Here is a 15,597-nt window from a genome sequence, read left to right on the forward strand (position 1 = left end):
ATTAGGAAGGCAGATGTGCAGAGAGAAGGAGAGCTATAGAAAATCTTTCATCTGCTGGCTCACTCCCCAAGTGGCGACAATGGCTGAGGTTGAGCTGAGCTGATCCAAAGCCAGGAACCAGGACCCATGAGCCTTCTCCGAGACTCCCACATTGCAGCAGAGTCTATAGGATTTGGGTTGTCCTCCACTCTTTCCCAGGACACAAGCAGGGAGGCTGGATCAGAAATGAGCAGCTGGGACATGAAGCAGGATTCATATGGAATGCTGGCACTTACAGGTAGAGGATCAGCCAATCGAGCTATTGTGCCCACCCCTCTCATACGCTTTTAAAGTGTGAATTATACACACAAACATACATCTCTGATGCTACTGACATTGCAAAAAAGATTGAGCATTTATTAAAACTGAACATCGTCTACCATCTGAGTCAGATATGAAAAAATTGTTTTCAATGGAAAACAAATGCTTTAGACTCAGAGATATGGAATTGCATAGGTGATATTGCATTAGCACAGATCCATCATGTACACAGCTCCACGCCGAAAGGTGCATTACTACTGCATTACTACAAGGCAGCACCAAGACGCAGAGTAACATATAGCAGGCTGCCAGGACAGCCAAGGAAGGAATGAGGGCAAAACATACAAAGACACTAAAGAAAAATGGAAAAGTACTTATTGTATCATTTTGAAAAAAAGAAAAGTTTCAAATACATAGTCAACCTAAGGATATTACCTTGTTTTTGCCAGTGCAGACATCAGCTTCAGTTACTCTGTGACATTCTTTCATACACGTATGATTCTGACAATCTAATATTCGGCCACAAACTCTCTTACAAGAGTAGGGTCCTACAGCATGGCATGGCAGAGGACTCACCTGTTTAGGAAAAAGTGAAGCCAGCACAGCATAAACACAGAGAATCTTCTGAACCTATTTCCAAAACAATCTGCTATCATTTAAGAATAAGTTTAACAAAGGGCTAGTACATTTTCATGAACAGAAAATCTTATCAAAACTAAGACAGACAATGAAAAAAAGTCTCCAAAACATGTCAAAAAACAAACTATGCTTTCCTAAGAGACAAATGACAAAAATGAAATCATATAGTGAAAAAATATGCCCCAGCTAATTCTCAAATAAAAACACAGTATATTTTACAATTAGCAGACACACTTTTGTGCTCTTTATAATGAAATCATAACACCACTTCAACAGCGTCCTTTCTAACAACTCTAATACAGAAGAGGTATAGATTATATACTTTACAGAAAAACTGCGTATAACTCACCTCATGTTTCCCAAGACATTCCCTACAAAGAAAAAATAAAACATTACAAATTCCTCAAAAAGGATATTTAAAGCAAAGATGATAATGCCTACAGGTTTCTTAAAGTTAAGAATAAATACATATGCAAAATGGTAATCAATCATAGCAAGGCATAGGACACAAAGTTATCAAGCAAGGGCCACTGCTTTCTGACCCACCACTAGCACTGAATAACTAGAATTGGAAATTAGAACACAGTACTAGCACAAAAGAAAAGGGAAAAGTGTTGAGCCTAACAGACAAAAGATTCAGCAGGCAGCTTTTCCACAATCAAAACAATGTTCAACCCAGTCTAGATTTCAAGCACAATAACAAACATTTTTAATAATTTTACTATAAAACAGATTAAGGAATTCAAAAGTTATCAACTATTGTATGAGTATCAGACTGCCTATAAATTATAATACCAGTGTCTCCTCAATGTCTTTTAAAGGAAAATTTTATTTATAAAATTTATTTTATAAAACAACTTGGTTCCTCATGATCACAGCCATATAGTTCCTTAAAGAATAGTCTTAACAACTCACAATAACCTCTGTGCTAATGATATTGTGTACAGACTAACACCACCCTACTTTTGGATATAGATCACAATCATACTTTGCCTCCCAACTTGACTGCACAACCTGTAAGTATGAAGATATAAGCTGTTTAACTGTGAGCAAAGTAGTAAAAAAAAAAAGTGGAAGCTTTCAGAAATAAGAATCTTCTATTTAAAAGACCAATGAACAAGATATACCCATGTGTCTTTCGGAACTTTAATTACAGACAACAGCCAACAGCATCTCCATTAATTGTATGCTGCTTATCAGAACTCTGCTCCCTTTTCCCCTAGAACATGTCAGTGCCTCTACTCAAAACGTGAAACATGCCAGGATTCCTTTATTACCGCAGGTTCAATTCCTCACAGCTCAGTATCCTCACAGCTCAGCCTGAGTTTCTTGCTCAGCCAAGAAATACTTCATTGCTAATAATTTCCTTCAAGTATTGTCTTTCAAGGCTGACTTATCTGGCTTTCCTCTGTCCTTAACCTCTGGAATGGGAATCGTCAGGAAATCTAAGAAATGATGACTCTCTTAAATTTGTTTCTATAACTAGAAGCCCAAACAGCTATACAAAATTAGTAAGAACATCCACATCCAGCTGAGGGAGAAGATCAAAAAGGAAAAACTGTTCATAGATGATTTCTAAGCCACACAGCAAATATATCTTAAAAAGTTAAAAATTTAAAAAGCAGCTTAACATAGTGACTAGTTCACAGGCAAGACTCCATGATGAAATAAATTAAGAAACAGAGGAGCAGTTAACTTAAGATACTGATAAAACCATGTCCCAAAATTTTTTAAGTTAAAATGGTAATACTTACATAGGAATTGGAACTTGACATGGTGGACAAGGTAACGCAGTCTGAATAAATGCTGGCTCTGAAGCCTGTTCCCAAGGGCCAGTGGGCTGGTGCTGTTAAGTAAAACATGGTAACAATTTAAACTCTGAAGAAATAAATTAAATGGTCATTTTAAAAATCTAATAGTTCCAAGTATCCTGTGTTTAAACAGGGTGAAAACCGTGCTTTCTAAAATGTCCTATTTCATCCCTATCAGTTGTTCTTCTCCATAAACATTTGGCATTAAAACTGAGGCAGGCTACAGTCTTTGAAGAAATCAAAGGCAGTATGGCCTCCTTTAATTCTCATAAGCCAAAAGGAAAATGAGAAACACAGTCGTAAAACTCCAAAACCACTAGTTGAATGCAATCTACACCATTTTGTTCTGTGCTATTTCCTATCACCTAGAAGATGGCTTACACATAGTGAGGGCTTGAAAGTTACAGGACAGGTGACTAGATCTTCAAGAAGACTAGAGTAAGTATCACCCTAAGCCACAATATGTGAACGACTGCCAGATTCACGTATATCATAATTATGACAGGAACATTACACTGTAATAATCAACATTTATTTACTGCTTTGTCTCCATTTCTATACTCTATACAGCAAAAGATTAAGTCTTCTTTATTTTATACCCCAGTGCGTACCATGTCATACAGGATTTCTAACACAAGAAGTGCCTGATCACTCCTTTTTAAGTAGCTAAGTAAAATCAGGAAAATCTGACCACAGTAATAGACTGTCTCAATGTTAAGAGTGTTCTCTTACCCTGCCAGACTGCTTTACTAATGCTTGGTCATGACACGGAGCAGGACACCGGTGACGGCACTTCTCCAAAACTTTGTTACAAGGTTGATGACACGGGGGACAAGGGCCAAAGTGACAGCGATGCTTTTCTTGACTTGTATGATGACAAGTTGGTGGTCGACTAAATCATAAATTTTTTTAAAATTATTGGTTATTAAACAATCACATCTAAAGTACAATTACTCACTTATATGCCTTCTAGTTTAATAAACAAAGAGCATACTGTGACAACAAGCACGTAACACAAAGAAAAAATGTAAAATTAAATACCAATGACATATATATATATTTTAATTGTAAGGCACCACAGTTTCACACTAACCTGCACAGCTCTTTGCACTTGGGTGGTCTTGTGGTACGTTCTCGACCACAGGGTACTGTCACCTTTGTCTTACCACAACTGCACTTCACATCTACAGTTTCTGGGCAAGGGTAGCAACTGCCTGCAAAAACAAACAAAAGATACTCAAAAAGAGGTTTTCTTAATAATAATAAAATCAATCTATTTGGGTTTTTCTTTCTTTGCACAATTGGATATTCTACAAGAAGAATTAAGAATGACAACAAAACAAACAAAAGCTACGCTGTCTGAAATCACAGATTATCAAGTGCACAGGAGGATCATGGAAATGCTAGCCAGGCTGCACCTAATGATTTGAGTTCTGATTACATGGTGAAGTTTATTTTGTAAAAATTCATCACAGTGGCTGCTGCCACTGTGGCCTAGAGGGTTAGACTGTAGACTTCAACACCCTCTCCCAAATGGGTGCCAGTTCATGAATTAGTTGCCTTACTTCATTCAGTCCTGCTCTGCCAATGTGGGCAAATCTGTGAAAACAATGTAAGACACCCAAGTACTTGGGCCTTGAACCCATAAGGAGACCTGGATCAAACACCTGGCTTCAACCCTAGCCCTGTCCATTGCAGCCATTCTTGGCATGAAATAAGTCTTCATCTCGGTCTTCCTTGGCCTTTTCTCTCTCTGTAACTCAGGCTTTCTAATTAGTAAATCTTATTTAAAAATTCACTACACTATAATTTTACGGTTTTTACACTTTTCTACATACACACTAGAACCTTAATAGCTAAAAATTTTTATTAAAATAATGTGTTCCAAACAAATTCAACATATTACTCATTCAAAACTACAATAAAAAATATATTTAAACTTTTGAAAAGTCTAACATTGACAATAAATAATCTTTTTTGCCTATTATCTCACCTACACAGTACACTATTTTCAGACAAATCCTCCAATAAAGAACAACTTCTCCCTGGTGACATGATGATGGTTATTGACATGTACAGTCAGTTTTCCATTACTTGTGTTCTATAAAAGACTAAATTATAAATTTTCATTTATGGTCATAATTTCAAATTTTTCTTTTAAATATTTTTTTAAAAACTGCTGGGTTTCAGCTTTTTGCTCCTTTGTTTTCGTTTCATGGAAATACATAGCAACACAATTACAGAAACCTTTTGCCACAGGCTATAAAAATTTCTATTTAACAGGATCTGAGATCTGAGACCATCTTAAAGGTTCTTCTCCAATTGAGTTTTCCCAAACAAGTTCATCAGAAAGGAAGTAATATGGAAGGTAGAAGAGTTTTCAACTGAGGAGCACTGAAGAGAGTGCTGCTTAGGTATCAGGACAAAGTGAAGTGCTGACAAGCATTTAACCCAATATATAGATTAATGATGAAAAACAGAAAACAGCCTCATTTAACAACCCTAGAATTAGATCAAAACAGTCCCCTGGAACAACACAAATTAAAAGAGAAAAAACATCATAAACAGAAATATAGCAAATACTATAATTCAGTAAGGTCTCATCTTGACAGTAATGTGAGACAAGTTATCATACCATTGTTTTATTTTGATCTTTCAAAAAATGTTACATGATCCAAGGTGATCAGCATATTAGCATCTACACTTACTAATATATTCAGCAATCCAAAGAATTTAATAAAAATCAACCTTTTTGTAACTCTAAACTTCAGAATCATTTTTAAAAACTAAATTTTCAGAAGAAACATTTTTTTCTAAATAGTGTTACTATTGATCAACAGAATTTATTACAGGTATAGTGTGACAAGTAAAACAGCTGTCTACATCAGGACTAATTAAAATGGCCTCAGTGATACAAAAAAAGCAGCATATATAAATGTAAGTAGAGTGACCAGTAGGTCAACAGCCAAAACGAACTCAACTGCAGTAATTCCAGAAGCACTAAAAGATGACTCTGACCTTAAAAAGAATTGTAAATCACATTTTCATGAAGTCATCATGAAAAGTTATCCTCTCCCTCTGAGTGATATAGCTATAATTTTGATTAGGAGACTATCTCAAATGATGAGCAGTGGTATGAGATGGTTATACACATACATAGAGAGATATAGATATAGATATAGATATAGATATAGATATAGATATATAGGCATATATGGTCTGAAGTTGTACAAAAAACATCCACATACTTTATAGCAGGGGAAATTTTTTTCAAGGGTAATAAGCTTCTTCTGAATCTAATTAAGCATGTTGAAAAAAGATACAAAAAATATCAAACTTGAATTTGAATTAACTTCTAGACTCAACTCTACAATTTGGAAGAAATGCAAAATGTGTTAAATATTATCATAGACACAAACACAGTCTCCGATCAGACTGAGAAATCAAATAAAGCAATCTGGTTTCTTTAACAAATAAATCATGGAAAAACAAGGGAAATTACAGTTTAAGACTTGAGACAGATCAATAGGTGGCAAGTTGTCAATCTGTTTCTGAGTCATACAAACTGAGGTAAAAATGAAGATACCTCTGAGACAACAAGAAAACATGAGACTTGTTGATATGAAGAAATATGTTAACTATTTTTCATTTAAGAAACAGTCTTTCACAAATACTGAAACTCTTACAAGCTTTGCTTCCAAATATTATGAGAAAGAATTTTCAGTACTTCTCCACAAGGTATGTCTGCACTAGCCTTTTGCCTGACACTCTGAATTGTGGTAAGAATGTTCTTTTCTGCTTCTAATTAAATTTTTGTCAAATGAAGGTGTTGAATCTTATCAATCACTTTACACATTCTCCCTTTAATTCATTCTGTTAAAAATCACATGATGAAATTATCTAAAGTTAAAATAGACACACATTACTGAAATAAACCTAACTTCCAAATGACATATTAATACCGGATATCTGAATCTGAGAAGCTTCAATTTTAACACTTGTACAAATGAGCTGATCAGCCAGAATGGATTATAATTTTCTCCTATTTCTTTGTCACATGGTTTTAAAAGCTGAAAATTTTACACCCTAAACAAACTAAACTTTTACATACCCTATAAATATTTGCTAGAAGTTAGTAAAAAATGAACTAGGTCTGACGTTTTCTTTCAAAATTTTGAACTATTGACTCAGTTTTTTTAGCAGTCAAATAATTTTCCCATTTCCTAAATAAAGGCCAATGATTTACAGGGTTCCAAGGTCCTAAAAATCCTTTATCTTCTTTATGTCACCATCAGCCTGACCTACTATCTTCCATTTTTCCCTTTGTGCACACTACTTTGCATCACTGCTTCTTTCCTGGAATACTCCCCGCCCCCTCCACATTCATGTGGCTTAATCCTCTATTTATTCAGGTCTCCTCCTCAAAATCACCTTTTCCAAGTTCTCCCTGGTCACAGTGTATAAAACAGCTACTCCATCCCTATCATCATGCTTGTATTTTTACTCTAGCATTCTTTTAATCCTTGTCACTATCCAATATCTCCACATTAATGTAATTGTATTTGCCACACAGGGAAGAGTCAAATAAGATTCTTAAAAAGCAGTAATTTTGTCAATGTTGTTTAGTCTTACAATTTCAGCTTCTAGTACTTGGCAAATAATAAAAAATATCTATTTATGACTTAGGATACAATTCTCAAAATGTAGTCTAGGAACCACATAAGTCCCTTAGACCCAGCCAAGGAGACTGCAACAGGACTCCTATACATGGAATTTTAAACAAGTTAGTGACAAGGGATATCATAACAGAATAAATGCAGAAACAGACATATGAAACAAGGTATTAAAAACAAAAACATAAAACTATCATTTCACTTTACGAAATACACTTGGCTTTACCAAAAATCATGTTATTTATATTAGCATGTAATGGTTTACTATTGCTATTTTAGAACAAAATAATAAATACGACATTTTAATGTGAAATACAATAAAGTCAATAAATGAAATCCACATTAATAAAAGCTTTTTGTTTCCAAAAAATAAAGGGTTCCTCAGACAAAAAATGTTTGGGAACCACTGGCGTTGATATATCTAATATCTCACTATGCTTAATTCCAAAGAAACATAAAATTTACTATAATACTGAAAAATCTCTATCTTAATTAAGTTTTAAAAACCCATAGGGAAGGTCAGGAGGAAGTGAAGAAACAGTAACTCAGGGCTAGGGAAGCACAATACTTCTTATATTTGGAAGATCTGGATTCAAACATTTACACTGCTCTCCTGAACATTTGCCCAAGTGAACCCTCAGCAGCTTCCATCTCTTTGTCCACAACAAAAGAACATTGGCAGTTCTCATTTTTTCTCAACATTCTTAAGAGCTCAAGTAAGATAGAGAATGTGACTATTGCTTATTAATTAGAAAGTTTCATGTAAACACAAACAGAAAATTAGAGCCATTGTTAAATTTTACCTCTGTGGCAGACAGATGGACACTTATGGTTTCTACATCCTAAAGTCCGTCCGCAGTTTTGATCACAAGGTGGACAGTTTCCAGGGCAACACTGAAGAGAAAGCAATATATAAAAAATGGGTAATTTGAAAGCTCATGCATCATACGGATATCTTTACTAGCTATCACAAAACTTATGGGAAGTAAAAGATATTTCTTTATGCTTTAAGAATGAACGTATTCAAGAGTATCAAACTTCTGTTAAGTAAATATATTATTATTAAGAAATTAAGTAATCAAAAGGACAATGATCTAGTTCAATTAAAGCCATACCAAATACTTTTCCTCTTCAGTTAATTAGTCTATGACTCAAAAAAATATTTGCATCAAATAATTTCATTTCTTTATCTATGTTGCAGGGGTGGGGAACATTTCTCCTAAAGGTCAAATAAGGTCCATGAAATCCCCTGGCCTAGTCCTACCATCCCATGTGCAGGCAGGGCTCAAACTGCAATAAATCTATAGCTGGTTAATTTTTAAGTGGACAATGAGGTCATTAATGCCCAAATGGCCTCTGGCAGAAAAAAAAAGTTTCCCACACCTGACAGACTGACAATATTTTAGACCATTAGTTGGCTGTTTCCTAAATTTAATAAACATAAAATCAGGAATGGGCACTTAGCCTACTAATTAAAACGCCAGCTGGTTCATCCACATGCCACATTGGAGTACTTGAGTTCAATTCCAGCTCAGCTCCAGATTCCAATTTCCTGCTAATGAAGCCCTAAGGACAGCAGGTGCTGGCTCAAGCAGCTGGGCCACTGCCACCTTCATGGCAGATCTGAACTGACTTCCCAGGTCACAGATCTGGACTAGTCAAAACCAAGTAGTTGCAGGTGTATGCAGCGTGATTCCAGAATGAGAATTCTCCCAAATTCTCTCTTCATCATTCACATAAATTGAGCAAATTAAAAACAAAATAAAATCACCTTAATGTATAAATTTGCTTGGCAGTTAACTTTAAGCTGTTGGAGAAGAGATAAATTATCCTTCCTTATTTTATTACTTTCCAGATTTCCAATCTGTGAGAAAACTGTGATCTGTTCTAGTTTTTCATTCACAAATACCCAGTAACTACTTAAAAGTCTATATTGCTTCCTTATTCCTTTTCTGATGCCTCACATTCCTATACTTTGGAGTAGAAATAATGTTCACAATTATCTTAAAGGAATTCAGGATTATAATTTACGTAAGTATTAGTTTCAGTATATAAAACAGCTCAAAATAAAATACATACTACTAAAATCAATCAAAATTCAAAATTGCTCATATAATTGGAGAAACATTTCTCAAGTAATACTTGGTGACTATCACTTTGCCAGAGCAAGGAGGGAAAAGGTTATGTGCTCAATGAAGAGAATAAGTAAAGATACTTCTTTTTCAGGTTGTGATGGAGTAACAACGACTGCATTTACCTCTATGTATCAAACAACTGAAAAACCAGACAAAAGATAAAATCTACAGCTTTCAAACAGGGAATAAGGCAGCACAGGAAAGTAATCCCTAAGAGACAGGAACTAAATCAGGTGCCCGGAATTGGTATCGATTTATACATGAAGAATCCCAGGCTGCAACACAAAAAGAAAGATCACATTCAGAATCTGGCTGTTTCACCAAGCCGAGGAGACAAAATTAATAGTTGAGAGGGGCCGATGCGGCTACAATTTGTGCCAAGGAAATAATAAATAGTACAAAAAAGCTCCAGAGAACTCCAGAAGGGATCCCTTAGGTCTTTGGGTGAGCCCTGATCTGTGCATGTGTGAGAAACAACCAGCAGGAGGAGAAAGCACTGTTTTCACAGATTACACAGGGTTAGGAATACTCACTTCCTCACAGCCAGAACACTTGATTCAGTTTACTCAATAAGTCAGAGTTACTGTCTCAGTACAGGGAGCCAAATGAGCCCTAGGCAAAGGAGTACTCTGGTTTACACCTAACACTTAACCAAGTCTCAAGTACACCAAGTGAATTCTAAGTAACTTAACTCTGCCCCAGAACAAACCTGAAAAATATGTAACAGAACACAGAACAAAACAAAAGGGGCACCAAAAAAAAAGGTAAAGTATAATGTCTGGAACCAATTAGAAATGTCTCAGAAAGCCAAAAAATAATATAACAGAAAGCAATAGCAAAACCAAGGCTCCCAGCTTTGTCCTATCCCAGCCACAGTGGTGTCAGGCATCTGTGGGGAACAAAGCAGCAGATGAAGGCTTTCTCTCTCTGTCCCTTCCTTCCATGAAGTCTGCCTTGCAAATAAGTTAAAAAGCCTTATAAAAATCCTTCAGGTAGAAAACAAAACCAAATCTACAGAAAAGAATTGTGCATCACAAAGTAAGTATAATGATAAAAATCAAACAACACTTACTATTTCTTTTCAAACTCTTGAAAAAAGTATTTAAAGCAAAAATTAAAATATCGCATTTGGGACTTTAAAAAAATACACAGAATAAAAAGTATGAGAATTATATATTTTACTTCTGGAATAAAAACATTATTTTAAATAAACTGTTGTGAGATTCTTAGAGAATACAGAGACTAATGAAGTGGTTCACACCAAAAAGGGGCAATGGAAATAGTTAATAAGCAAATAAAGTAAACAAATGAAAAAAAAAGGAAAATGATATGCTGTGCTGTTAACACTAAGAGAGGGGAAAAATAACCCTGATCTTACTACCAAAGACACATATTTCATAATAACAACAACAAAAATCTCAATTACAAATCCGCACACTCAATAAAACAGTAAGCCAAGCATCTGTTAAGTTAAATTCTAAATAGGCATTAAATCCCTGCCACCACAGAAACCATTACTCAAAAACTGCTAGTGATGAGTTTAAAGTCAGGGAACAGAAGCAGCACACAAAGCAAAGTGAGAACATTACGTACGAGATAGAAGAGACTCTGTCGTTAAAAACATGCATAGGTAGGATTCGGCACCAATACAAATAACTAAAGCCAATCAAAAATATTTATTAATACTTCGTATGGACAGCAAAGGCTACTCCTGCACATTTGAGTAACAAAGCAAGGCAGTGTTTCTCACAGGCCCAAAAATGAGAAATTCCTATTTAAATTAAAACTTCCCAAGCTGACTACATATACCTTTCTCCTACACTGGTGCTTCTGACAATCACGCATCTTCACACACTTGGTTTCACACAGATAAGATTTATGACACGGCATTCTTTTTGTATGCTTTCCACAGCGACAATGCTTTTCCACTTCCTGGAAGAATAAGAAAAATTCTATTAAAAATTATTTATTTTTTTTACTACACTGTAATTGTAAGGGTAACTACAATAGTAACTTTATTTGTCAAATATATTAGAAAAAGAGAGAGGCAGAGACAGGCAGTACTCCCACCCGCTGTGGTACAGGTCTCCTCAATGACCCCTGCCTTCCAGGTCTGCATGGGCAGGAGTTGCAGTCAGGGGCCAGACAGGAATCAAGTCCAGGCACATGCCAACACTGTGCCCACCAGGCTAAACGCTGCTCCACCCAAAACTTTAAACAGCAAATCTCTGTGGAAGGCATTTCTGCAGCCAAACCAGAATTTCCTAAAAGTTACATCTAGCCTTAATAACACAACAACTCTGCATGTCTTATTTGCATAAAGAACAAAACTGGATTATTCAAGACGCTTGTTGATCTGGGAGTACAGACAAAACCAAATTGACAAATACAAATCTCAAGTCCAGTCCTTTTTTTTTTCTTTCAATCTTCAGCAAGCCTACCATGTCACTACTCTGAATGTCGTCTGGAAACAAGCAATCCCACACTGACCAAAACACACATTCAACAAAGAGCACTCAAACTTCACTCAAACAGAAACAAACAAAAGGTAATTATTAGGTTTGACTGTTGGCATACTCTTCTTAATAAACGTTAGGTCATTGAACTCAAACAGGTCATGATACAGATTACAAGACAGCATGTAAGGGAAAACAGTTACAGGACAATCCCAGTTGATATAATAGGATGTGTAGTTTACAAAAGGAATTATTATAGGAGATGACTAACTTGTCTACATGTTTCACAAGGACCTCGGTGACAACGCTGCGAACATCTATGGATTCCACATTCAAGTACTTTGTCACAACTGTCTCCACAAGTTGGGACATCTTCTGTACAAGGCAAAGAAAACTCTGAAGGAAAGCAAAAAGTCAACATTAATAAGCTAACATTATTACACAGCATTAAAAAACAGCCATGCTGCTTAGTCTCCATAAAAAATGGCAGTCCTTTGTACTAGGCATTGTTATGTCCAAAGAATTATTGGAAAAAATAACTTAAATGAAAATTTTCATGAGACTCCTCTATCTGTGAAGCTTATTCTTTTTCAAAAGAAATTTGACACATGAAAAGTTATTCTCCTCAAGAAATGCATTTCTATGGGCCACTTCAAAAACATTTATCTGAACAAATCAGGAAGATTATGTGAACTTCTATAAAAAATTTCCATGAAATACAAAATTATTTCTAATTACCTTTAACCTAGAGAAAAACTTCAGACTTTAAAATATTATGAAACCCAGTTTTAAAATAAACATGCCATGACAAGTCTTAGAATTCACGTTACAAACACACGCTTTATTATCTGCTGAGATAGCCTCCCCACTGTCAACACTGGCCAGCACAGTGGCACATCTGGTACAAATGATGAACCTACACGTCATCATCCAGAGATGACGACTCATGTTCTTCACGATGCACATTCTACGAGTCCAGAGAAACAAATAGCAACATATAACTACCAGTACAGTATCATACAGCGTGGTCTGTCATAGCAAACACTGATCTTTTTTCTATCTTCATGGTGTAGCATATTCCAGAACAAGGGCCTACAGTTGGAGTCCTAGTACAACAGCTTTTTCTTATTGACTTCCTTCCATTTAAAGACAGACATTTATGTTGCTGCCACATCTTTGCACGGCTTGACAGCTCACTTCCTTAAAACAAACAAACAAAAAGTCTTACTTGATTTCTGACATGGACAGGACCTTTTGCCAGATCGAGGACATTCTCCACAAGCACCAACGTGGCAAACCCGCTCACAGGTATGATTAGCACATGGCAGTGTTTTTCCACAAACCTGAAATAAAAGGCAATTTGCACTAACAAGAAGTCTAAAAGGTAACAAAAACTTTGTATAAGGTATTTCCAATCACAAAGGTCTTATAATACCCATATTACTAAACTTCATACCTTACATGCAAGGGTACTTCAGAAACTTTGTGGGCTGGGGCCAGCACCACAGTGTCACTGCACTCATATTCTATATGAGTACTGGTTAGTGTCCTGGCTGCTCCACTTCTGATCCAGCTACCTGCTAATGGTCTGCGAAAGTAGCAGAGGATGGCCAACCCTTTGGGTTCCTGTATCAATATGCAAGACCCAGAAGAAGCTCCTGGCTCTCGGGTTTGAATTGGCTCAGCTCTAGTCATTACAACCATCTGGGGATGGAAGATCTCTCTCTCCTCTGTTATTCTGTCTTTTAAAAAATAAAATAAATACTTATTTGAAAGGCAGAAAGAGAAATCTTTCATCTGCTGCTTTATTTCCCCAAAGGGCTGCAATGGCTAAAGCTGGGTCAGGTTCAAGGAGTCAGGAATTCCATCTGGGTTTGCCAGTTGGGTGGCAGGGCCCACATGGTTGGACTATCTTCTGCGCCTTCCCAGGAGAATCAGCAGAAAGTAATGGGAAGTACAAAAGCCAAGGTACTAACATCATAATTTGTGGCCTAACAATATTCACCCAATACTTACTCCTAAACTTATCTTTTAAATTTCATTTTCTATGAATTCTGAAGTTTGTGAACATGAAGTCCTTTGTAGGTATCACATATATGTACACACATATGTATAGACACATGTATGTATACCCACACACTTAATATGCACTAAAGAGTAAATTTTAAAAACAAAATAAAGGAAACAAAGTAAATACAGTTTTGTATAGCCATTCACCAAAGACTTCCAAATTGCAATAAAACCCTGCCAATTATAAGACAAGCAACCTACAAAGCCAATCTTACTTTTTCAACTGCATTAACTCAAGAAGCAAAGATGCAAAGGAGAGAAAATTAGCAAAAGCACTGACTGCAAAATTCAACCATTAGGTGTTAATTTTGGAAACAGTTTCTAACAAGTAAAACTTTTAAATTAGAAAGTTAGTTTCCTAAGAAATGACACACCTCATCTGAGCTGACAGTCTGCCTCATCTTTTATTCAAGTAACCAAATTTCTAGTTGTTTACATTTTCTATATTTAATATTCACCATCGCTCAAACTATAAACGCACTTACTTGATCACACTGCCACTGAGGGCTTGCACAACTTCTTTCAGCTACTTTTTTGCCACAAACGCACCTCTGTTTACTAACTCTTGGACACGGTGGACAACTTCCTAAAATCAAAATGATTAAAAAAAAAATAAACAGAAACATTACAGAGACAATAGATTTCTGCTCAAAGTTTAGACACCCTACCCAGAATGGCACCTTACCTGCATGACAAGGATGTTCACATTTATGTTGTCCACAAAGCAACTTCTGCCCACATAGCTGCTGGCAGGACCACTCCTTGGTACTGCACCTGCGAGGGATGGGTTTTGCCTTCTTACAGTAACAAGTAGTCGTTACCATCTTTGGACAAGGAGGACAAGGACCTAAATTCAATGAGACAAGAATTCAGAAGTCAAAAATCAAAAATTTTAATTTCTATATCTACCAGCAATTTCTATAGCTTCATATACTGAGCATTTCAACACATAACCCCTTTCAATATTTTCTTATTGAAAACTTAAAACTCTAAAATCAGCTCTTACAATTTTTCACTTCCATATATATAAGCAAGCACAAACAATTTAGATGTGATCTGTAACTCACCCGGATGACAGAGGAGCAAACACTTATGGCCACAAGGAGGTTTGAATTCTCGCTCGCACACTTGGCCGCAGGAATGAGGCACCAGCCAAGGGTCTAAAGGTGGATCCTCCACTTTTCCACAGTAACAATAATACCTACTAGGAGTTTCTGAGCGCTTGTATTCAAACCTGCATTTTGGGCTATTAAAAAAATGAAATTACTAAGTTAATTTTATGTTTAAAAGTAACAGGAAATACAGAAAAATAAGTAGACTTAGAAGCACATATAGTATGTTCAATGAAGTCTGTTAAGGAACTCTATATTAGCAAGCAACCAAATCGTTTTCAATCTTCTAGAACAGCTTAGCATAATATAATTTCTTAATGTGAATGGATCTGTTTCACACCCACACTCCAAAACATAGCAGCCAGCAGTCACATGTACCTAGCAAGCACCTGGAACATGGT

At 36.0% G+C, this 15,597-nt stretch overlaps 1 protein-coding gene across 3 annotated transcripts in view; it reads right to left on the reverse strand.

Annotated features, from left to right (window-relative positions):
- NFXL1 (nuclear transcription factor, X-box binding like 1) overlaps window positions 1–15,597 on the reverse strand; it is a 35,364-nt gene that overhangs the window by 10,190 nt on the left and 9,577 nt on the right. For all 3 annotated transcript variants that reach the window (XM_040965915.1, XM_040965916.1, XM_040965917.1), the window contains 12 exons: window positions 15,152–15,330; window positions 14,770–14,931; window positions 14,570–14,670; window positions 13,243–13,357; window positions 12,286–12,410; window positions 11,368–11,490; window positions 8,227–8,317; window positions 3,844–3,964; window positions 3,483–3,642; window positions 2,694–2,785; window positions 1,289–1,310; window positions 736–876 (listed from right to left, as the gene is read on the reverse strand). In XM_040965915.1, the coding sequence (XP_040821849.1) occupies window positions 736–876; window positions 1,289–1,310; window positions 2,694–2,785; window positions 3,483–3,642; window positions 3,844–3,964; window positions 8,227–8,317; window positions 11,368–11,490; window positions 12,286–12,410; window positions 13,243–13,357; window positions 14,570–14,670; window positions 14,770–14,931; window positions 15,152–15,330 (1,432 nt within the window). The remainder of the gene's footprint in view (window positions 1–735; window positions 877–1,288; window positions 1,311–2,693; window positions 2,786–3,482; window positions 3,643–3,843; window positions 3,965–8,226; window positions 8,318–11,367; window positions 11,491–12,285; window positions 12,411–13,242; window positions 13,358–14,569; window positions 14,671–14,769; window positions 14,932–15,151; window positions 15,331–15,597) is intronic.

This window comes from Ochotona curzoniae, unplaced genomic scaffold (genome assembly GCF_017591425.1).
Source record: "Ochotona curzoniae isolate NIBS_2020 unplaced genomic scaffold, NIBS_Ocur_1.0 scaffold_4505, whole genome shotgun sequence".
Taxonomy (NCBI): domain Eukaryota; kingdom Metazoa; phylum Chordata; class Mammalia; order Lagomorpha; family Ochotonidae; genus Ochotona; species Ochotona curzoniae.